Source organism: Zingiber officinale, chromosome 7A, assembly GCF_018446385.1.
Source record: "Zingiber officinale cultivar Zhangliang chromosome 7A, Zo_v1.1, whole genome shotgun sequence".
In the NCBI taxonomy this organism is placed as follows: Eukaryota; Viridiplantae; Streptophyta; class Magnoliopsida; order Zingiberales; family Zingiberaceae; genus Zingiber; species Zingiber officinale.
The window spans coordinates 136,691,302-136,715,269 of NC_055998.1; the positions used below are offsets into that span (position 1 = coordinate 136,691,302).

Genomic DNA, 23,968 nt, shown 5'->3' on the forward strand with positions numbered 1-23,968 from the left:
GCTCACCATCAACCGGCACAGCGGCTAGCGGGTCGCTGGCGGCCGGCACATGCAGCGCCCCGCTGCCGGCCGACACAGCGGCACAGTGGCAACAGCGGCTAGCGGACCGCTGCCTGCCGGCAAACCCGCCACCGAGGGAAGGGGAACAAGAAAAATCGAAAGAAACAGTGAGATTCGACTTACCGACCGATCGGAGGAAAACCTAGCTCGCCGTCGTCGTCTGCACAGGTGGAAAGAAAGGGTCGGCCGCGGTAGGGTTAATTAGGCATGTTTACCGACGGAAAAACATTCCGTCGGTAACCTTTAATGTATTCCGTCAGGATTTACCGACGGTAACATTCCGTCAGGATTTACCGACGGAATAAAGTATTCCGTCAGGATTTACCGACGGAATAAAGTATTCCGTAGGTAACATTAAAGGTTACCGACAAAATGTTTTTCCCGTCGGTAATTCTGTCAGTAAAACTGTATTTTTTGTAGTGGTTCTCATCTATATCAATCGATTGGTTGAATTGATAGTGAGATGATATAGAGAACACTACTCTTAATCATTCCTAGTCAAGTATTAACATTCAGGGACAATGTTAATGCGATGAGACTAGCATGTAGGTCAACTCGATGACTTGATCTCACAAGTCATGGATATAGAGATATCAAGTTGACACATGTGTATGTATTGGAGAATGTATATTGAATGACCTGCCATGAGAAAGTATCATGGATCATTATATGAGTGTCATATACTTTCTCATGTGACTATTAATATGACTATCAGTCCTTGGATCTAAAGTCAATATGGTTCCCTACATAAGGAGTTGCATACTTTGGTTTCGTCAAATGTCACCCGTAATTGGGTGGACTATAAAGGCGATTACTGGGTATGTAACAAATTATGCGGAGGGATGTGAGTGATGTAGATGTGATCTATCCCTCCTATATGATGGGAGAGACATCATGATTCTTGATAGAGTGAGACCACTAAGTGCATGACCATGTCCAAATGAGTCATTATGAGATATTGAGCTCATTTGATTAGAGTGAGTCTACTTGGAGTTCAAGATATAGATTGATTAGAGGATAACACGGTCTATGCCTCATTTGATCAATCTAGATGTCAAGGATAGAAGGACATTGTCACATATTGTGAGAGTCACAATTAGTAGTCACAAAGGTGATGTTGGATCTCAACATTCTTGTAACTTGGGTAGTAATGATGTGTTGCTAGATACCGCTCATTACTTATGCTTCTAAATGGGTTTAGGAGCATTGCCAACGTTACAAGAACCTATAGGGCCACACACAAAGGACAATTAGATGGAGAATAGGTTCATATAATGGACTAAGAGGATTAGGTTCATGCGATGAACCAAATTGGATTAAGAGTCATTCAAATTAGATTAATTGAGTTGGACTCAATTTGATTCATGTGTTGAATGAGTCTAATTTAGATTATGACTCATTGAATCAATTTAATTCAATAAATAGAGATTCATTAAATCAAATTGACTTGAATCAATGGTTAGATTTGATCAACCATGGGAGATAAATGAGTCAAGTTTGACTTGACTTGAGAGGGAAGATGAAGGGTCAAGTTTAACTTGGCCAAATGCCACTTCATTGTGATATGGAATGGGGGCCGACCAATGATGATGTTCCACATCATCATGACTATATCATTGAGTGCCACCTCATGGGGTAGACCAAGAGTCATGACTCTTGGTATTACATGGAGGTATAAGAGCCTCTAAATGTGGCCGGCTACAGAAGTGAAGTGAGTTACATTTTGTGTACTCATTCAAGAGGTCATCTTCTTCCTCCTCTCTTCTCTACTCTCCCTCACATCCTCCATTGCCGTGACCACCAAGAGTGCTAGCACACTCTAAGTGATTTTTTCTCCACCTTTTGTCCGTGTGGATACATACAGAGGGGTGTACACTTGACACCCTACGAGATCCAACAACTCTAGGACGAGCGGGATAAGCGAAGGGCTTCACAACAAAGGTATAATCTCTTTTCATGTAGATCTAAGGTAGATCTAGTGTAGAAACATATACATGATTTAATTTTAAATATATCTTCGCATGGATCTGTGGCTAGTTTCGGGGTTTCCGCAATGCAAAAAGTAATTTTTGCGGCTCGAATTGCTAACATGGATCTCATTGGAGTCTTTTTTTTTTTTTAGTTTTTGAATCAATTAATTCTGGAGGTGATCAATCAAGTCCAACAGAAGTTTTTTCATCAACCACAAGAATAAATCTGAAAGTGCAAGTGTCTCGTTGCCCAGTAGCCAACATACCAAGTTTGTCACATTATAGTAATTCATTGAATTGAATGAAAGTGTATATTCATTTTAACTAACTAAACAAACGAGGACGCCATCACAAATAATTTTACACGGACGTATATGTATAGATAGACGTATATATATAGATTGCAAGTAACATAATTGTATTTTGTAAGATATGTTTTTATTGAGAGAAATATATTTTGTATAAAACTTTATTTTGTCAAAATGTAGTCCTATGATATATAAAATGTTCAATTGTTCTCGTTTTATAAAATAATAATAATAATAATAATAATAATAATAATAATAATTTAACTGTATTCATTATATTTTCCTTGAATTTTGCTTTCTTAGTACATAACTTTACATATGGGGAAAAAACAAAAAGTTGTAGTGTATAGGTTTATAGGCATGCGCGCACTAATTTTCACGAAGAAATATAAAATAATATAAGCAATCAGATTTATGCTATTTCTTTTGAGTTTGGATGCTTGGTTAATTAATACATAATAATTAATAATTATCTTGATATAAGTTTTGATGTTGGCTTAATTAGTCGTTTCCAGTTAAATCTAAATTTAAAACATTGGAAAGTGGTGAAGAGGATATTAAAATATCTTAGAAGGATAATAGATTATGTATCTGTTTTCAAGGACTTAAGATGAATCTGAGTGGCTACACAGATGCAGATTGGACAGGAGACCTTGATGATAGAAAATTCACATCTGGTTATACCTTCTTACTAAATGGTAGCGTCATCTCATGAAATAGTAAGAAGCAGGTTTATGTAGCCGTGTTAACAATGGAAGTTGTGTGTCTTGGCTTGTATAGCCTTGTCGACAATAGAAGTTATATGGCTAGGCTTGTGTAGCCTTGTCGACATTGGAAGCTGTGTGGCTTGTGCATCAGTTGTGCAACAATCTGTCTGCTTGAAAAGGTTCCTGAAGCATTTGAAGATTGCTGAGAACAGTGGGAGTCCTATTACAGTGTACTGTAACAGCCAAGCTAAGGATCCCAAATATCACAACAAAGGCAAACATATAGAATTAAGCATAATTTTGTAAGAGATATTGTGAACAAGAAAATGATAATTCTTGAGTATATCCCTACACATACTATGCTTGCAGATCCTTTTACTAAGTCATTGACTAAAGAGTTATTTTAAAAAATAAGAAGTCTTTGTGACTTCGTAAAATATAACACGTTGTAAAATATCATGATTTATTCAGTGTATAAGTTGTTACATTTTGGATTAAAGTCTCAATGAGCATGTTGACAGATTGAGATTGGTACATTCACATGGACAATCATCTCTATTTGTTAAGTATAAATAGAGGTAAGATCGTTACTTATGGGACAGCTTATGTAGCTATGAATAGAGACATACCTATAAGTTAAGGTCGCCTTGATAATTGTATTAATATGAAATTGATCCTGTCCGAATGTTGAATCAACGGACGCTGGGCACGTGTCGCTTTCCGGGTCGCGCGAAGCTCCGGCGGACCTGCACAGAAGTCGGACCGGGAAGGGGTTTCCGGCGGCGACCCTCCGACGCTCAAGTCAGGCAAGCAGATGATGGAAAAAGTAGCTCCAAAACTTGTAGAACGCGTACCTCCGGCGAAGTCTGCGGCTCTTTATATAGAGCGGTGAAAGAGCTTCTACACGCCCACCGAGGCGCGTACGTGTCCACAGCCCATACCTCGGTATGTGTTTGTCAGAAAGTTTACCTGACGCCATACCGCTACAGTCCAACCCTGTCTTCGATGGGACAACAGAACACCTCGTTGTCAGACTTGGAGTATGGCCTAGCCATAGGACTTGACGGCTGTCAGAAGATGTTCCTGTCCTTCTTTACCCACCACCGGCCGGGACGTCCGTCCGGCCGGCTGGACGAAAAGCGTCGTCCGGACGGCCCTCATCCCCTGCGCCGGCCGGGCGGCGCGCCCATCACGTCCCTGTTGGTTGCTACTCGGAAAACCTAGAGGTTCCACTGTACAAAAATTTTGTACAAAGGTCTGAACCTTTTCCTAGCTACCATGTGTTCTTTTAAATTAAATTTTGGATCGCCTGCGGAACTTAACACGTTTGATCCAAAACTTAATCTATTTGTTCTTTTAGGTTTTGACTTGGATCTCCTGCGGAACTTAACACGTTCGACCCAAATCACCTTAAGTTATTAATTCCATTAAATATTAATTTCCATAATTGGTTCCCAGTACTGACGTGGCGAGGCACATGGCCTTCTTGGATATGGGAGCAACCACCACCGACTAGACAAAACCTTTTATAGAAAGCTAATATTTAATTTCCTAAAATAACTTTAGGTTAACCGAAAAGAACAATCAAATCACAAGGAAAAGAAAAAACAAAAGAACACAACATCGAAAAACATATTCGAAATTCTAGAATCGTAAGCCTCTTGTATTTGGTATTATTTCCATAAATAACTAGTATGATGCGGAAAGAAAAATTACTAGTTATACCTTGTAGAAAAACCTCTTGATCTTCTACCGTATTCCTCTTCTAACCTCGGACGTTGTGTGGGCAACGATCTTCCGAGATGAGAAACCACCAAGCACCTTCTTCTCCTCCTAGCTAGGTTCGGCCAAAACAAGAAAGCTCCACCAAGGAAGAAGAAAAACACCAACCAAGCTCTAAGAGATGCAAGCTTCCTCTCCTTCTTCTTCTTCTTCTCCAAGTAGTATCCGGCCTCCACAAGACCTCCAAGCAATAGAGAGTTTCGGCCACCACATAGAGGAAGAAGAGAAGAGATGATGGCCGGCCACAACACCAAGGAAAAGAGGGAGAGAAAACAATAGAGGTTGTATCTCATGAAGGCACCCTCACCCCTTCTTTTATATTCCTTGGCCTAGGCAAATTAGGAAATTTAATTACAATAAAATTTCCTCAATTTCCTTGACATGATTTAATTTAGAAAAATAAAACAAATTTTCCAAATTAAAGTTCAATGGCCGGCCACATCATTAGAGAGCAAATTGGACAAGTTTTAATCAACAATTAAAACTTCCTAATTTGTTTCCGGAAATTTTAAAAATAAAATTTCTCTTTAAAAATCTCTTCATGGTTGATAAAAGGAAATTTCTATAATTTTAATTTTATCAACATGTGGATAATTTTTAAAGAGAAAATAAATAACTCCTATAAATAAGAAAGAGATTTAATCTCTTTCTTTAATCTTTTGTAGATCTTTTACAAGAGAGATATTTTAATTTTAATTCTCTTTAATAAATTATTTCTTCCACATAATAAAAATTAAAATTAAAATCCCTTTTTAATTTAATTTGGCCGGCCCCACTAGCTTGGGTTCAAGCTAGGGCCGGCCACCCAATTTTATACCTAGGCCGGCCCTAGCTTGTTCCCAAGCTAGCTTGGCCGGCCCCTATTGTGTGGGTATAGAAGGTGGGTATAGGTGGGTATAGAACTCTATAAATAAGAGGCTACGATAGGGACCGAGAGGAGGAATTGGTTTTGGTCTCCCGATAAAATTAAGCATCCCGTGTTCGCCCCGAACACACAACTTAATTTTATCAATAATAATTCATTCCACTAGAGAATTATTATTGAACTACCGCACCAATCCCAAATTACATTTTTGGGCTCCTTCTTATTATGAGTGTGTTAGTCTCCCTGTGTTTAAGATATCGAATGTCCACTAATTAAGTGAGTTACTGACAACTCATTTAATTAATTTCTTAGTCCAAGAGTAGTACCACTCAACCTTATTATCATGTCGGACTAAGTCCACTTGCAGGGTTTAACATGACAATCCTTATGAGCTTCTCTTGAGGACATTATCAACCTAGTATCACTAGGACACGCTTCCTTCTATAATCAACAACACACACTATAAGTGATATCATTTCCCAACTTATCGGGCTTATTGATTCATCGAACTAAATCTCACCCATTGATAAATTAAAGAAATAAATATCAAATATATGTGCTTGTTATTATATTAGGATTAAGAGCACACACTTCCATAATAACTGAGGTCTTTGTTCCTTTATAAAGTCAGTATAAAAAGAACGACCTCAAATGGTCCTACTCAATACACTCTAAGTGTACTAGTGTAATTATATAGTTAAGATAAACTAACATCTAATTACACTACGACCTTCCAATGGTTTGTTCCTTTCCATCTTAGTCGTGAGCTACTGTTTATAATTTATAAGGAACCGATAACATGATCTTCTGTGTGTGACACCACACACCATGTTATCTACAATATAAATTAATTGAGCAACTACATTTATCATAAATGTAGACATTTGACCAATGTGATTCTTATTTCTAGATAAATGTTTATACCAAAAGCTAGGCTTTTAGTATACACTCTAACAGTCCCGCCTGTCATTTGCATTGATATGCTGGGGAGACTTCCGGGCGGGTGCGACGTAAGGACTGTTAGCAGTATGTCACCTTCTCTTAGGCCTTCCGCTCGGCTCTTAGCTATTGTTTCATTGAGCGTCGGAACCCCGATCCCAGTCAGGGCACCTTTTACTATCAGATGTTTATTGGCAGACCGATCGGTCTGCCCTTTTCTCAAGATTCTGATCGGCTCACCCTTATTCGACGGACCACCTGGCCCTTTGACCTCTACGTGGCGTTGACCCCTCATTAGGGGGTCCCGGGCTCTTACCACTGGATCACTTGCCTTCCCCTCGAGTCTAGTCGAAGGAGGCGAAGTCCGACTGACTGGACTGCCGATCTGACTGAGCAATGCTCACTGCATTAGGCCGCTCGGCCAGGCCTAGGGATACTCATCCGTTCAGCGATATCTTGTCCGTGCCATGTGCTCTCTTGGAATCCATGTCTGATGCTCTCCCCTACTACCCATCACGTGCGCTGCGCACGGTAAGGGGACTTCATTAAATGCGGCCAGTATCCTGCTGACATGTGGCGATCGTGCGTTTGTCAGCGTATGGCGGTGGCGTCACTTCCGATGGGACAGCCGCCGTTTGAAATGAACGGCTGGATGATGACCTCGTTATCGATGACCTGGATCGGACGGCTGAAATTAATAGTGGTCGCCCTTATAAAGCTCCGACTTCCGCTTTCCGCCGCATTTCGGCCTTATCTCCTCCCGGCGTTTCGCTGCTCCTTTCTTCTCCGGCGACCTTGCGTTCCGGCTCTCCGGCGACCCTACAACTTCTTCCAATCATCTCCCTTGCCCGTAAGACTCCCTCTTCCTTGCTGTCTCTCCTTTCTTCTCTCTATTAGCTATTTCTTTCATCATCTCGCATTCTTTCCCTGTTTTTATTTCTCCCTCCTTCCATCGCGCGTCCATCCCTAGCCTTATACCATGACCAACACCTCACAGCCGACCGGCGGTGCTCCAGATCTTTGGTATTCGACCATGGAAAGCCGGTTCGACGAGGAGGACACCTTGTGTCTCACTCGAACCTATGATCTGCCGACCGACCACCAAATAGTGTTAGCCACACCGGCCGATCGACCTCATAAACCGTCGCCCGGCACCGTTCTATTCTTCCGAGACCAATTTTTGGCCGGGCTACGCTTTCCACCCCACAAGTTCTTCTTACAAATCTGCAATTATTTTCGCATTCCGTTCGGCCAGGTAGTCCCTAACTCTATTAGGCTGTTGAGCGGAGTGATAGTCCTTTTTAAACTGAACAACATCCCCCTCGACCCTAAGATTTTTCACTACTTTTTTTATCCCAAGCAAGCCAAGTGGGGTACCTTTATTTTCCAATCTAGGATAGGTTTCGTCCTTTTTGATAATATGCCGAGCTCCAACAAACATTGGAAGGAGCACTTTTTCTATGTGCGTTTTCCCGAACTGCCAACTTTTCGTACCAAGTGGCAGACGACGATGCCGGCGCAACCGGAGCTCGACAAATTTAGAGGCGATGCGGCCTACCTTCATGCGGCCGAGCGGTTGGTGGGTCAGTGCTATCACATTGACAAGCTGCTCCTCCCCGGAGTAATGTATATATTCAGCCTGTCTTCCACCCCAGCCGATCTGCCTTGCAGCATGAGTAAGCGATTCTCATCCCTCCTTTTTCTTTTGTTCTAATTGATTTAATCTTTGTTTCTGCAGCTGAAGTTATGTCGCGTGCCAAGGCGACCGAGAAGCTCAAATTAAAAGCCGCTCAGATTGAGGCGGTGAAGAACAAGGAGGTCGCCGAGAGGGGCCTTGATCCAGCCGATCCGACCGGTGAATCAGGCGAGGGGACACAGGATGCCCCTGAAGCCTTAGCAGCTACTACCTCTCATGACGAGGCAGCGGGCGGTGCAGAACCTTCTACCCAAGCCGAGGTGGAGGGCCGTTCGGCCGATGATGTTCCGCTACTCACTCGGAAGCGCCGACGACCGGAATCTACATCTGCCTCAATTCCACGTGATGATCCACAGCCCGAGCGGGGCGCGGATGCTCCGGTGTTGTCCGGGACGGTTTCCCTAGAGAGTACCCCGACCCCACATGGCTCTCCGAGGGCAAGCTCTGAGGTGCCGCCGTCCAGCCCTTCAAGAACTCTGCGCCGTATCAGGCGTTTGGGCGAGCTTCATTCCTCGTCTACCGGTGGACCATCCGGTAAGGCCGATACTTCTCAGGGCGAGCCGAGCGGCTCGAATTTAATTAAGACCGTTTTGCGCCTCCCCTCAGAGGAATACATGGCTGCTGCTGATCGGCCAGTGGTCCCCGAGCAGCAGATCACCTTGACGGGCCCTCTTGCAAAAGTTTGGGAGGACGCTCGGCACCGAATAAAAGCGATGACCCCCGGGCAGCTCGGCGACAGCAACCTTCAACAGGCCACCGGGGTATGCTCTTTTTCTTTGTTCGTATATTTGCATTAAGTTTTTAACTTGTTCACTTTTGCTCGTAGAACTGGATGGAGCAAATTGCCATTAGCAATCGGTTGGCCAAGCTGGAGGATGAATTGAAAAAAGTTAAAGCCGCAGGGGACAACCGACAATCGACGGCCGCTCTGGAGCAGGCTAAAAAATTACTGGAAGCCGAACGGAAACGGGCTTCCGATCTAGCGAGCAAGGTCGTTCGGCTTGAAGCGATGGTCAAACAATGAGATAAGGAGATCAAGACGGCAATCACCCGGAAGCGCCAGACCATCGATGACATGGACCGAATGAAGGTGGATATCAGAGGGCTGGAGCAACGCATCAAGGATCTGGATGCCCTTCTGGCCACCGAGAAGGAGAGCTGCTCGGCCGATCTTCAAAGATTTGATGGAGATTTGAAGGATCTCCAAGCTGCCAGCGGCGCTGCCCACGCCGAGCTCAAAGAGTATCAAGAGGGGGAGTCGGCTCGCTCTGACGAAGTGAGGCAGACATTTGTCCGCTCGGACGTCTTTGGGGAGAAATTTACTGACAAGATCTCCCTCACCTTTGAAGAGGCGATCAAAGCGGCTGTGGATCACTTAAAGGCCAAAGGCCACCTGCCCGCCGAGTTGACCATCCCTCCTGAGGACCTCGCGACCGTGATGGGCGCCATCCCTGATGCTCTTTTTGATTTCGACGCATGAGTGTTTCTTATGAACTTTTTTGTATCCCCGTCGTTCGGCCAAACTTATTTTTGCTGTAACTTTTTTTGGTTAGCCCTGTGCTTAATAGATAATCTTTTCCTTTCCTTCAACTTTTGTTTTGGCAAGAAATTTTTCTTTCGTCATAACTAAAGTGTTCTTTAAAACTCCTCCGCTCGGCTTTACGCTCTAACATGGTCTCAAGCCGATTGTCTTCAAAAAACGTTTTTTGCCATCCGACTGCGTAGCCGCACGGAGCGCGAACGTCACTCGTTCACGTGCTCACATCTTTAATTTTTATTAACCATCTTTTGCTTTGCACCTCACCTCAAAAGGGGTTTTCCATATATTTTTGCTAAGCGAGCCGCTCGGCCGTATGTTGGCCTTAAAGCACAGGCTCTGTCGTCGGTCGGCTCTTACCGCCGGAATGTATCACGTGGATGGCTATCCGCTCGGACGTTTATAGACGCCGGCTCGTCTCTCGATTTTTAACGTTGGAGCTCGACGGTCTTCAGCTCGGACGTTTATAGACGCCGGCTCGTCTCTCGATATTTAACGTCGGAGCTCGACGGTCTTCCGCTCGGACATTTATAGACGCCGGCTCGTCTCTCGATATTTAACGTCGGAGCTCGACGGTCTTCCGCTCGGACGTTTATAGACGCCGGCTCGTCTCTCGATATTTAACGTCGGAGTTCAACGGTCTTCAACTCGGACGTTTATAGACGCCGGCTCGTCTCTCGATATTTAACGTCGGAGCTCGACGGTCTTCCGCTCGGACGTTTATAGACGCCGGCTCATCTCTCGATATTTAACGTCGGAGCTCGATAGTCTTCCGCTCGGACGTTTATAGACGCCGGCTCGTCTCTCGATATTTAACGTCGGAGCTCGACGGTCTTCCGCTCGGACGTTTATAGACGCCGGCTCGTCTCTCGATATTTAACGTCGGAGCTCGACGGTCTTCCGCTCGGACGTTTATAGACGCCGGCTCGTCTCTCGATATTTAACGTCGGAGCTCGACGGTTTTCCGCTCGGACGTTTATAGACGCCGGCTCGTCTCTCGATATTTAACGTCGGAGCTCGACGGTCTTCCGCTCGGACGTTTATAGACGCCGGCTCGTCTCTCGATATTTAACGTCGGAGCTCGACGGCCTTTACGGCTAACTTCAATACTGCCGATCGGCATAACCCTTGGCAATCCACTGAATTAATTTCGCTTCCTACATTACAAGGACACGGGCAACTAGAATATACACAAATATGTGTTACACCAGTGCACCTTTCATCCGGCACGATAAGGCTGGAGATGATTTGCACTCCATGGCCGATCCAGCTGACGCCCATCTTCATCCTCCAAATAATATGCGCCCGAGCGGAGCTTTTCAATGACCTTGAAGGGGCCCGCCCACGGTGCCTCCAGTTTGCCGACGTCGCCGACCGGGTTGACTTTCTTCCAGACAAGATCGCCAACCTGGAATGATCTGGGGATTACACGGCAGTTGTAATTTTGCTTCATCCGTTGTCGGTACGCCATCAACCGGACGGACGCCTTGGGTCTTTCTTCTTCGACCAGATCCAGCTCCATGTTCCTCCGCTCGGCGTTGTCCTCATCATAATTTTGGATCCGAGCGGATTCGACGTCGACTTCAACAGGAATGACCGCTTCGCCGCCATACACCGAGTGGAAAGGCGTGACGCCCGTCCCTTCCTTTGGAGCCGTTCGGATGGCCCATAAGACGCCCAGAACTTCATCGACCCAACTTCTTCCCAAGTGATCGAGCCGAGCGCGCAGAATGCGAAGAATTTCCCGATTGGCTACTTCGGCTTGACCATTGCTTTGAGGATAGGCTACTGATGTGAAGTGTTGCTCGATGCCATAGCTTTGGCACCAATCTTCGAGCAATTTTCCGGTGAACTGCCGTCCGTTGTCGGAAATAAGTCGTCGGGGGATGCCGAACCGACAGATGATGTTCTGCCAAATAAATTTCTTGACCATCTGCTCGGTGATCCTGACTAATGGCTTGGCCTCCACCCACTTGGAAAAATAATCGACCGCCACAAGCAAAAATTTCCGCTGCCCGGTCGCCATCGGAAATGGACCGACAATATCCATTCCCCATTGATCGAACGAACATGAAACGGTTGATGCCTTCATTTCCTTTGTCGGTCGGTGGGAGAAGTTGTGATACTTCTGGCACGAAAGGCACGTAGATACTGTTCGAGCGGTGTCTGCTTGTAAGGTTGGCCAAAAGTATCCAGCTAGAAGGATCTTCTTAGCTAGTGCTCGTTCGCCCGGATGTCCTCCGCACGATCCTTGATGTACTTCTTGGAGGATGTAAGCCGAGTCCTCTGAGCTCACGCATTTCAACAACGGGCGTGAGAAAGCCTTTTTGTAAAGCTGATCACCGATGAGTGTGAACCGACCGGCTCTCCTCCTTAGCAGCTGGGCTTCATACTCATTGGATGGTGTGGCGCCCGAGCGGAGGAACTCTATAATGGGTGTTCGCCAGTCGCTTGGAAATGTGAGGCCTTCCATCCGGTCGACGTGCGCCACCAACAGTACTTTTTCAATTGGCTGCTGAATGGCGACCGGCGTTATTGAGCTCACGAGTTTGGCTAACTCATCGGCTGCTTGATTTTCTGCTCTGGGTATCTTCTGGACAATAACTTCTCTAAAATCGGCTTTGAGCTTCTCGAAAGCTTCAGCGTAGAGCTTGAGCCGAGCACTATTGATTTCGAAGGCACCAGAAAGCTGCTGAGCGGCCAATTGCGAATCCGAGTGAAGCGTTACCCGACCGGCTCCCACATACCGAGCTGCCTGAAAGCCGGCTATGAGGGCCTCATACTCTGCTTCATTGTTGGTAGCTTTATAATCCAGCCGGACGGATAAGTGCATCTTCTCTTCTTGAGGGGAGAGTAACAATATTCCAATCCCGCTTCCGAGCCGAGTGGACGACCCATCCACATATATTTTCCACATAGCTTCCGGCTCCGGCCTTTGCACCTCAGTCACAAAATCGGCCAAGGATTGCGCTTTGATCGCCGAGCGGGACTGGTATTGGATGTCAAATTCACTTAACTTCGTCGTCCATTTAATGAGCCGCCCGGACGCTTCTGGATTCAGCAATACACGCCCGAGCGGGCTATTGGTTTTGACAATGATAGTATGTGCCAAGAAATATGGACGAAGGCGCCGAGCGGCGAGGACGAGAGCGAAAGCTAACTTTTCGAGCCCAGTGTAGCGAGATTCAGCATCTTTTAAAATGTGACTAAGGAAATACACAGACTCCTCTCCGCTCGCCCTCACCAGTGCTGAGCCGATTGCCTGATCGGTCGAGGACAGATAAATACAGAGTGGCTCACCAATAGTCGGCTTGGCTAATACCGGGAGCGAATTCAGATATGCCTTTAAATCTTCGAACGCCCAGTTGCATTCTTCATCCCAGTGAAATTTTGTAGCCTTGCGTAAGGGAGATGAATCTGGACAGAGCGGTTATCCGACCGGTCAAACGCTGCACTTCCCTTGTATTTCTTGGAGGCGGCATATCTTGTAGAGCTTTCACCTTGCTGGGATTTGCTTCGCTGCCCCGCTCGGTCACTATGTACCCCAAGAAACGCCCTCCTTTTGCTCCGAACAGGCACTTCTGGGGATTTAGCTTGACTCCATATTTGCGTAGCGTTCGGAAGGTTTCTTCCATATCCTTGAAGAGATCGGCCGCTCGGACGGACTTAATGAGAAGGTCGTCCACATAAACTTCTAGATTTCGCCCGATCTGCTCTCTGAATACTTTATTCATCAAGCGCTGATAGGTGGCCCCCGCATTCTTCAATCAGAACGGCATCACATTATAGCAATAAGTGTCGTTGGCCGTCACGAAGCTGACTTTTTCTTGATCTTCACTGGCGAGCGGCACTTGGTGATAGCCCTGGTAGGCGTCGAGTATACAGATTAATTCACAGCCGGCCGTAGAGTCCACCAGCTGATCTATCCGAGGCAGAGGATAAAAGTCTTTCGGGCAAGCTTTGTTGAGATCCCGAAAATCTATGCATACTCTCCACTTGTTGCCCGGCTTGGAGACTAATACTACGTTAGCCAACCAGCTCGGGAACTGCACCTCGCGGATATGGCCGGCTTCCAAGAGGTTCTCCACCTCCGCTCGGATGATGGCATTCTGCTCGGCGCTGAAATCTCTTTTTCTCTGCTTCACTGGCCGTGCATCCGGTCGGACGTGTAGTTCATGCTGCGCTATACTCGGCGAAATTTCGGGCAGCTCATGTGTCGACCAGACGAAGACATCATGATTTCTTCGGAGGCATTGGATCAGCTTTTCTTTCTGCTTCTCCTCCAGATAGGACGCGATGAATGTTGTAGCCTCCGATCGGGTGGGGTGAATCTGCACTTCCTCTTTTTCTTCATAAATTAAAGAGGGTGGCTTTTCGGTGATGGCGTTTACCTCGATCCGGGGCGCCTTCCGAGAGGAATTGGCCTCTGCTCTGACCATCTCGATATAGCATCGCCGAGCTGCTAGCTGATCTCCCCGTACTTCTCCCACTTTGTCCTCTACGGGGAACTTGATCTTCTGATGGAAGGTTGAGACGACCGCTCGGAATTCGCTGAGCGCCGGTCGTCCCAAAATGACGTTGTAGGACGAGGGAGAGTCGACCACCACGAAGTTTGTTGTCCTTGTCCTCTGGATCTGTCCGACCGGCTGAACTTCGTTACCCGTAAACCCGTAGAGCGGAGTTGTCATGGGCAACAGCTCGGCTCGATCAATTTGCAGTTGATCGAACACCTTCTTGAATATGATGTTGACTGAGCTCCCTATGTCAACAAATACGTGGTGAATAGTGTAATTGACTATTACCGCTTTGATGAGCAGAGCATCATCGTGGGGTACTTCAACTCCTTCCAAGTCCCCGGGCCCGAAACTAATTTCGGGTCCTTCCGCTCGTTCTCGGCTACAGCCGACCGTATGAATCTGGAGCTGCCGGACGCTCGCCTTTCTAGCTCGGTTGGAGTCTCCTCCGGTCGGCCCACCAGCAATAACGTTGATCTCGCCTCGGGAAGTGTTGCTTCTATTTTCCTCTTCCCGAGCAGACGGTCGAGACCGTTCTCTGGATGCTCGGCGATTCTCCTGCCTTGGAGGACGATGCCGATCGGGAGTGTGTTGTCGTGGTCTATCAGCTCGCGTCCGATCGGCTTCATGAGTTCTCTGTTGCCTGTCGACTGAGGGAGACCGTCGTCCGGCATTCTGGGGCACAGGATGAGCCACGAAGGGAAGACTTCGACAATCCCTTGTGTTGTGCGTATCCATCCGGTGGAAGGAGCAGAACATCGGGGTCCATCTCTTCTTTGGCTTGGGCCGGGCGGCAGCTACCTCTTGCACATGGGACCTGGCGTGGGGGGATCGGATTGCTTCGGCCCTTGGTCCTCTAGGCGGCTGATGAGCGGCGTGCTGTTTCCGCTCGGCCGGAGGAGCTCGCTTGGCTGGAATTTCTTTTTTCCTGGCCGCTTGCGCTTCTTCCACGTTGATGTATTCGTTAGCCCGGTGTAGCATGTGATCGTAATCTCGGGGCGGCTTTCGGATGAGTGATCGGAAAAAATCCCCATCAACTAGGCCTTGTGTGAAGGCATTCATCATGGTTTCCGAAGTGGCCGTTGGAATGTCCATCGCCACTTTGTTGAAACGCTGGATGTAAGCTCAGAGCGATTCACGGGCTTCTTGCTTGATGGCGAATAGGCTCACGCTCGTTTTCTGGTAGCGTCGACTGCTCGCAAAATGGTGGAGGAAGGCCGTTCAGAAGTCCTTGAAGCTTGTGATGGATCCGTCCGGCAGCCTCCGAAACCACCGTTGAGCCGATCCCGAGAGAGTAGTAAGAAAAACTCGGCACTTTACTCCATCTGTGTACTGATGGAGAGTAGCTGTGTTATCAAACTTACCCAGATGATCATCTGGGTCGGTTGTCCCATTATACTCGCCGATCGTCGGAGGCACATAGTGCTTCGGCAGAGGATCTCTAAGAATAGCCTCTGAAAATTGGCGATTAATCCTCTCGGGTGATGCGTCCTCTCGGGGGGCTTTCCCCTTTCGTTCATCTCGTCTAGGCATCTCATCCGAAGAAGATCCCCTATCTCTATGAGCTGGTACGGCTTCAGGGGTGCGGAATATGGCTCGATGAAATGCAACGGTGGCTGGTGGTGCTTCCGCTCGACCACCAGACGCTGATGTTGCTTGCTGCTCCGGCCGCTCGGCTGTGGCTTTCTGTTTTTGCTCCACGAGCTTGGCGGCCCTTATCTCGATCAGAGCGTCGAGTTCCTCGTTCGAAAGCGTCACCATGTGTTGTCGTCCAACCTCGTCCATTGCTTCCGATCGGATGCAGGAGCGTTCCCACAGACGGCGCCAATTTGATCCTGTTCGAATGCTGAATCAACGGACGCTGGGCACGTGTAGCTTTCCGGGTCGCGCGAAGCTCCGGCGGACCTGCACAGAAGTCGGGTCGGGAAGGGGTTCCCGGCGGCGACCCTCCGACGCTCAAGTCAGGCAAGCAGATGATGGAAAAAGTAGCTCCAAAACTTGTAGAACGCGTACCTCCGGCGAAGTCTGCGGCTCTTTATATAGAGCGGTGAAAGAGCCTCTACACGCCCACCGAGGCACGTACGTGTCCACAGCCCATACCTCGGTATGTGTTTGTCAGAAAGCTTACCTGACGTCATACCGCTACAGTCCAACCATGTCTTCGATGGGACAACAGAACACCTCGTTGTCAGACTTGGAGTATGGCCTAGCCATAGGACTTGACGGCTGTCAGAAGATGTTCCTGTCCTTCTTTACCCACCACCGGCCGGGACGTCCGTCCGGCCGGTTGGACGAAAAGCGTCGTCCGGACGGCCCTCATCCCCTGCGCCGGCCGGGCGGCGCGCCCATCACGTCTCGCCTGCCATTTGCATTGATATGCTGGGGAGACTTCCGGGCGGGTGCGACGTAAGGACTGTTAGCAGTATGTCACCTTCTCTTAGGCCTTCCGCTCGGCTCTTAGCTATTGTTTCATTGAGCGTCGGAACCCCGATCCCAGTTAGGGCGCCTTTTACTATCAGATGTTTATTGACAGACCGATCGGTCTGCCCTTTTCTCAAGATTCCGATCGGCTCACCCTTCTTCGACGGACCACCTGGCCCTTTGACCTCTACGTGGCGTTGACCCCTCATTAGGGGGTCCCGGGCTCTTACCACCGGATCAGAGATCATTTATGTAATGATCAGAGTAAATGTACCCACCATTTACTGAATCTGTTTAAAGCTCAGATTGGAATTCATATGTTGAATTCAGGATTAGACATTAGGTATATCTAGATCGAAATATGTACGATGTTAAAATTTGAGAAAAATATGCGCTCTTTTTAATAAAGAGAATAACATCGTTGCATGTGATTCATACCACATGTGCTATGACGACAAGAAGGGTAGTAGGAGAATGGATCCTTACTTCTCTACTATGTGAGCCCCTTAAGATTATAAGTTAATCTCAATTTTATCCTCAGTGACTATTTAGCTCTTTACTTGAAGTTATAATCAGTGTCTTCTACTTTAGCATGTTTCCTATTGACTATGGATGATTCGGTCTATGGAGCATAATTAGGAAAATGACTGATTAAAATGAATAGATTCTAGCTAAAAAGGAAGATTAAATAGATTTGCATCTTTTGATGTCATTCACTGGTCGCCCCATTTCTGTTATGTATAGAAATGATTGTGAATATTGAATATGAAATATGCTCTTGATATAATAGTCATTATGAGGGATTAGAGATGTTCATATTGATGTAAATGAAGATTATTTAATTTGGGTAAATAGCAAGACATAAATATCTCCTAGATAATGATTGTGTGCCACTGGGAGATTGGATATTTCCTAGGTAACGGATATGTTCCACCAGGAGAGAGGCTATGTACCATAATGAGAGTATCTTTAATTCATTTAGAAGAGCGGCTAAGTAAAGTATAACAACTTTGTTAGCATTGATCGCTCAAAGAGCAGCTATATAAGGTGTAACAATCTTCTTAGCAACAGTTGCTCAGTGTGCTTGCTGTCGCACGAACCATTTTCCCTAATGTATGGAATGGATGTTCTTATATGATCTTTGTAACTAACTAGTACTTATCTTGTCTTTGTGACTTGATTATAATATAGTTTATGTGACTTATATGGTCTTTGTGACTAGTTAACTTTTAAGGATTGACTTGGACGAGTGAGAGATGTTGGTGTTAAGAAAGTGAAAGGGTGCCTCTTCCCCTTCACCTTCCAACCCTTTCTCATTCCTCCATTAATGGAGGTAGAGGAAGATGAAGAGTCATTTTCCTCTATAAAAAAGCGTCCAAGGCAATTGGTGCAATGAGGAAAAGAGAGCAAGAGGGGTGCATGCATTAAGAAAGGTTGTTGCGTTGTGTACGCAGATGGAACCGAAGCACATCAGAAGTGCTGTCAGAATTCTGTCGAGACTAAGAGAAGAAGAACATCCGAGGCATGAGATTTGGTTTGTGAACCATGAAGAACTTTCTGATTCATTTGTGATCATTCTTCCGACGACAAGTGGTTCGTGATCGTTTTTCCGACGACAAAGGAAGATCAAGATCTACTATGGGAGATCACTGTGAGTTTTACAGATTTTATATTTCTATATTTTCATGCTTTAGAATTATCAACATATACAAAGGCAAAGCCCTAGTAGGTCTATTGGATTGGATACTAGGTAGAAGACTTGGTAGATCGAGTACATCAAACGGGAAGTCTAGACGAGTCTGAAGGACCGGACGTCTAGCACGTCGATGAATATGGAGAATCGGACACCGAGAGAAAGCCTTAAGGGTCAAAGAATAAGATGCCAAGTAGGAAGTTCAAATAGGTTTGGAGGACTAAATGTTTAGCAAATTAGGTAACTTCTCCGAGGAGTAGTATGTGAGGATGCATTCCCTTGAAGGGAACAGTAGACGTTAGTCTGATCTAGGGTTTCATTTGAAATTCAAAAGTCAGAACCGAACAATCTTGAGACTGTCAAAATATTTTATACTTATCTTTATTATTATGTTTGTTGTGCTAACTTTGTAATGTAGGAGACCCTTCTTAACAAGCTGACCCAGGCGTCGACTGGAATGGTTGATATCTGACAGGTGAGGTGGAAGACTCTGATTGGTTGGAGTATGTCAGCTTCCAGGCATCGAGAAGAGATCTAGACACCCAAGAAGGGATAAAGGCTCGCCTAGGTGCGGCCATGTCAGCGGTTTAGGTGTCAGGAAGGGATCCAAATGCCTGGAGTTGGATAAGTTATCGACGAAGGTGGATTAGATAGGCCTTGGTTGAGGCACCTAAACCAGCTGACATGGCCTATAAAACCAGCCTTTGACCAGCAATTCAACAATCATTGTTCTACACTGAACGACTTTTGTGCTGCTCCAAAATTCTGCTACAACACTGAAATACTGTTCTGACAACTACAATCAAGCCTATACTTCATTCTTATTATCAGTATCATTAATTTCTGTACTTGATATTCATATTCAGTTCTTTGTATTTAAACAATTGCTTAGTAGATTGCACAATGAAAACAATCAACGATTGTGGACCTTGGATTAACAACACTTTGTGAACCAAGTAAAAAGAAAGGTGTAAGTATTATTTTTATTTATTGCTTCCGTTGCTATCTCTCTTACTTTTCAAAAATTATGAAAAAGTGACACTGTGTTATTCATCCTCCTCCTTCTAGCGCTTTTCGATCCTACAAAATGTATGTTAGAAAATAATTTTTTATATTAAATATTTACCAATTTGTTGGACTTTAGCTAATGTAGACCATATATGGGACCGAACAAAGCTAGCATAAAGGGACCTTTTACATTAATCTTAATGCAGGTAAAGATACGAAACTCGTTAATCTCTATGGATTTAAGAAAACAGAATAGATCTAATACCTAAATAAGCTATAGCCCTTCACATGAAGAACCCTTCGTTAATTAAGGGTGGTTTTCCCCTTATATATATATTGGACCTCGTTGGAGTTTTTTTTAAAAAATTTTCGAATCAATTAGTTCTGAAGGTGACCAATCAAGTCCAACAGAAATTTTTCATCAACTACCAGGATAAATCTGAAAGTGCAAGTGTCTCGTTGTCCAATAGCCAACATTCCAAGTTTGCCACATTATAGTAATTCATTCAATTGAGTGAAAGTGTATATTCATTTTAACTAACTAAACAAACGAGGACCCCATCACAAATAATTTTACATGGACGTATATGTATAGATAGCAAGCAACATAATTATATTTTTGTAAGATATGTTTTTATTGAGAGAAATATATTTTGTATAAAACTGTATTTCGTCAAAATGTAGTCCTACGATATATAAAATGTTCAATTGTTCTTGTTTTATGAAATAATAATAATAATAATTTAACTGTATTCATATTATTTTCCTTGAATTTTGCTTTCTTAGTACATAACTTTACATATGGGAAAAAAACATAAAGTTGTAGTGTATAGGTTTATAGGCATGCGCGCACTAATTTTCACAAAGAAATATAAAATAATATAAACAATCAGATTTATGCTATTTCTTTTGAGTTTGGATGCTTGGTTAATACATAATAATTAATAACAATGCCATGTGCACACTAAATAGTTTTATAAGAAGATATAGAGAATACATGCATGATTATATTCATTGTATAGGAATGCTACTTTCAATCGTAGTTTGAACGCTATAATTGATGTTTTGTTTTATATATATATACACTTTTATATTTGTGTTAAAGAATCATATCCTACTGCTTGAAATGTCAAAGAAAATTGTATAAATACAATTAAATCATTTGAGCATCTTGTGACTCAGAATCATGATGTTCAGCAATCCATAAGGATTGGATTTTGGTGTTCTAATTAATTAATGAAAAAATAAAATAATAATAATAATAATAATAACTTTTAACAGTGCAGTTAAGTTGGATGACTAGCCAGTGGTTGCCTCCCAATTAAAGCTCCTTTATGATCAGTTTTTTTTGTTGGTGCAAACTCATTCAATGCTGTAGAGATAGAGAGAGAGAGATCCATTTGTTTTGAATTCTTCTTCATCAAGCAATCCCTGTTTATTTTTATTTTTTATTTATTGATAGCTTTGCTGACTTTAGAAGACCAGTAAATTGATTAATTCTCCCTGCTGTCTTGTCCGACAGCTCTTTCTTTGAAGAAATATCAACCTGTTCCTTTAATATACAGATATATAGTCAAAGAAAAATTAGAAATCGATCGAGTGGAAAAAAAAATTGATAGCATTTCATGGGAAGGCCGCCTTGCTGTGACAAAGAAGGAGTGAAGAAGGGGCCATGGACGCCAGAAGAGGACCTTGTGCTTGTCTCCTACATCCAACAACATGGCCCTGGCAACTGGAGATACGTTCCTACAAACACTGGTCATCATCTTTTTTCCCCTGACTTCCATCTCCTAATTTCTTTGTGGATAATTAGGTCTAAATTAATTAGGGTTTCTGGCGTGTGTTTGATGCACTAGGGCTGATGAGGTGCAGCAAGAGCTGCAGACTTCGATGGACTAATTATCTGCGGCCGGGGATCAAGCGTGGCAACTTTACAGATCAGGAAGAGAAGCTCATCGTCCATCTCCAAGCTCTTCTCGGCAACAGGTACACTGTAAGAAGAAGAATAGAGAGAGAGGAAGAAATAAGATGAGAACAATAAAATCTATTGTTCATTGATATTAACAGAATTATTTTAAAAATAATTCTGAGAATAACAGAATTATTAGAATAATCTAAATATTAATATGATTTGATTTGATAATTTGATTCGGTCAATTTGAATAATTCTGTTTTATCTCTTTTACACTGATCGATCGTTGTTCCTTGATTATCTAGCTAGCTAGCTCATTGTAATTGTGTTTTGGCATGCAGGTGGGCAGCGATCTCATCGTACCTTCCTGAGAGGACGGACAACGACATCAAGAACTACTGGAACACTCACCTCAAGAAGAAGCTGAAGAAGATGCAGAATAATCCTCCTCATCAAGATGGCAGCGCCTGCAGCAACTCACCATCGAAGGGCCAGTGGGAGAGGCGGCTCCAAGTCGACATCCACATGGCCAAGAAAGCCCTCACCGACGCCATCGACTTACAAGCCAAGCCTAAAGCTTCACTCCCAGCTGCCGCTGCCGCTGCCACCACCTATGCCTCTAGCACTGAGAATATTTCGCGGTTGCTCCAGCAGGGATGGATGAAGAAGAACCATACTCATCCCTCACCTAAGACGACTGAAGCAATTAGCAAGACCGACTTTTCGGCGATGGAGTCCTGCTTGTTTGGTCTTGATTCGCTGTCGGCGGGGGTGTCGGAGAGTGCTAGCTTTTCTCATGATGAATTCAGGGCAATCCTTCCCACTTCTGTGTTTGAGACTTGGCTATTTGAAGAAGAGAACAATAGATCGAGCCCGGTTGTTGATGCCATTATTAATTAGTTTGTGTGCTTGTAATTGTGACGATGAGTGATGCGTGTGATCACAAAGATGATCATCACCTCATATATATCTAATAAAACTAAGTGTAAATATAAATAATTAATGCTTCGGAATCATGCATGTATAGGTTGTTAAGTGATATTATTTATTCAACCTATTAGTTGTACGTCCATATACACTAGAGGGAATTGCTCAAGAAATGAATAATTATCAAATTTTTATTTATCTTTAGGGGAATTATATATGCATATGGTAGTTTTGGGTGATATAAGTGGGATCATGTGCTAATTGTGGCTTGAGCTTTTACATTGATGTAATAAAATGTAATATGAGGACTTTGTGTGTTCTTCTATTGTATTGAAAGATCCTACAAAAAGTTACAATTTTATATATTGTGAGTTGATTTGATCATGATTGGATGCTAAAGAAATTTGTTTCTGATGAGCTCCCTTTGATGTTCGAGACATAATTGTCCAGTAATTTTGGTTGAATGCTTTTTGGTCCTTATGTTAGGGAGAAAAGGAAAACTAGCTAATTGATAAATACTTCCAGAGAAATTATATATCTTTTATCACTGTTTAGCTATCTTAGCTAGCCATTATATCTTTGTCATACAAAATTATATAAAACATCTCTATTTCTACATTATATTTCTCCACCCTTCCTTATGTTGGAGGTGTTTATCCTCTCGGGTGCGGGTATCATTGAGGACAAGGGCGGAGCCAAGCTTCACGGTACTCGGGCGGTAACCCGAGGGCTCCACCTAAATGTCACATTAATTTATCAATTATTACTTCATATTTTTTTAATTTTTAAGTCAATTTATCCACTATTAGTCCGGGTACCATATTACTATCAGTTCAATATCAGCCCCGGACCTTTTTAGCTGGGGTTAAAATATAATTTCTAGCTCCGCCATTGATTGAGGAGGAGGTCATGTTGAGGATGTGTTTTTCCTCTGAGGAAAGAGTAGAGAAAAATATAAGTTGCATGGAGTAGTAAACTTTGTTTTGAGGTTATCATGAAGAACAAGAACTAGTAGGGCACATAAGAGATCTTCTTGAGTCTGCTTGCATGATTAATTTAAAGATTTAGATAATGCAATAATAATAAAAATTGATAAGAAATGTAAACAGCAGGCATTCAATTTTATTTTAAATATTCAAGTCCTACCTCACAATCAATAGACTTATAAAGTGGTTAGTTATTTAACTCTACCAAATGTAGAATTAAATATAATGGTCATAAAAGGATGAATAGTTGGAAATCTAAAATAGAAAAAAATAATAATTTGAATTCAAAGTTTAATTAAAGATTTAGATGATAAAACAGAATAATAAAAACTAACAAGCAATGTTGTTTTGAACCTACAAGTCGAACTTCGCGATCTACAAACTCATGACGTGGTTAAACATTTAGAATGATCCCACACTGATACCAAATGTAGGAGAAAAGTCGTGGCTAAGGAAAGATGAATAGCTAAAAATCTAAAATAGAGAAAAAAAAAAACTTAGATCCAAAACATCAATAAAGATTTAGATAATACAATAAAATAGCTAATAAAAATACTAACAAAAGTTATTCTTAGCTTATAGACAAAAGGTAAAGAAACTTTGTACAAAATCTTTTATAATAAAGATAAAAGTAGTAAAGAAA

General features: G+C 43.8%; 1 protein-coding gene across 1 annotated transcript; it reads left to right on the forward strand.

Moving 5' to 3' along the window:
- Nucleotides 1-21,031: 21,031 nt before the first annotated feature.
- On the forward strand, nucleotides 21,032-22,537 carry LOC122002747 (transcription factor MYB30-like). Its single transcript, XM_042558052.1, has 3 exons — nucleotides 21,032-21,258; nucleotides 21,357-21,486; nucleotides 21,754-22,537. The coding sequence occupies exons 1-3, from the start codon at nucleotides 21,126-21,128 to the stop codon at nucleotides 22,310-22,312; spliced, it is 822 nt and encodes a 273-aa protein (XP_042413986.1). The 5' UTR covers nucleotides 21,032-21,125; the 3' UTR covers nucleotides 22,313-22,537.
- Nucleotides 22,538-23,968: the final 1,431 nt, after the last annotated feature.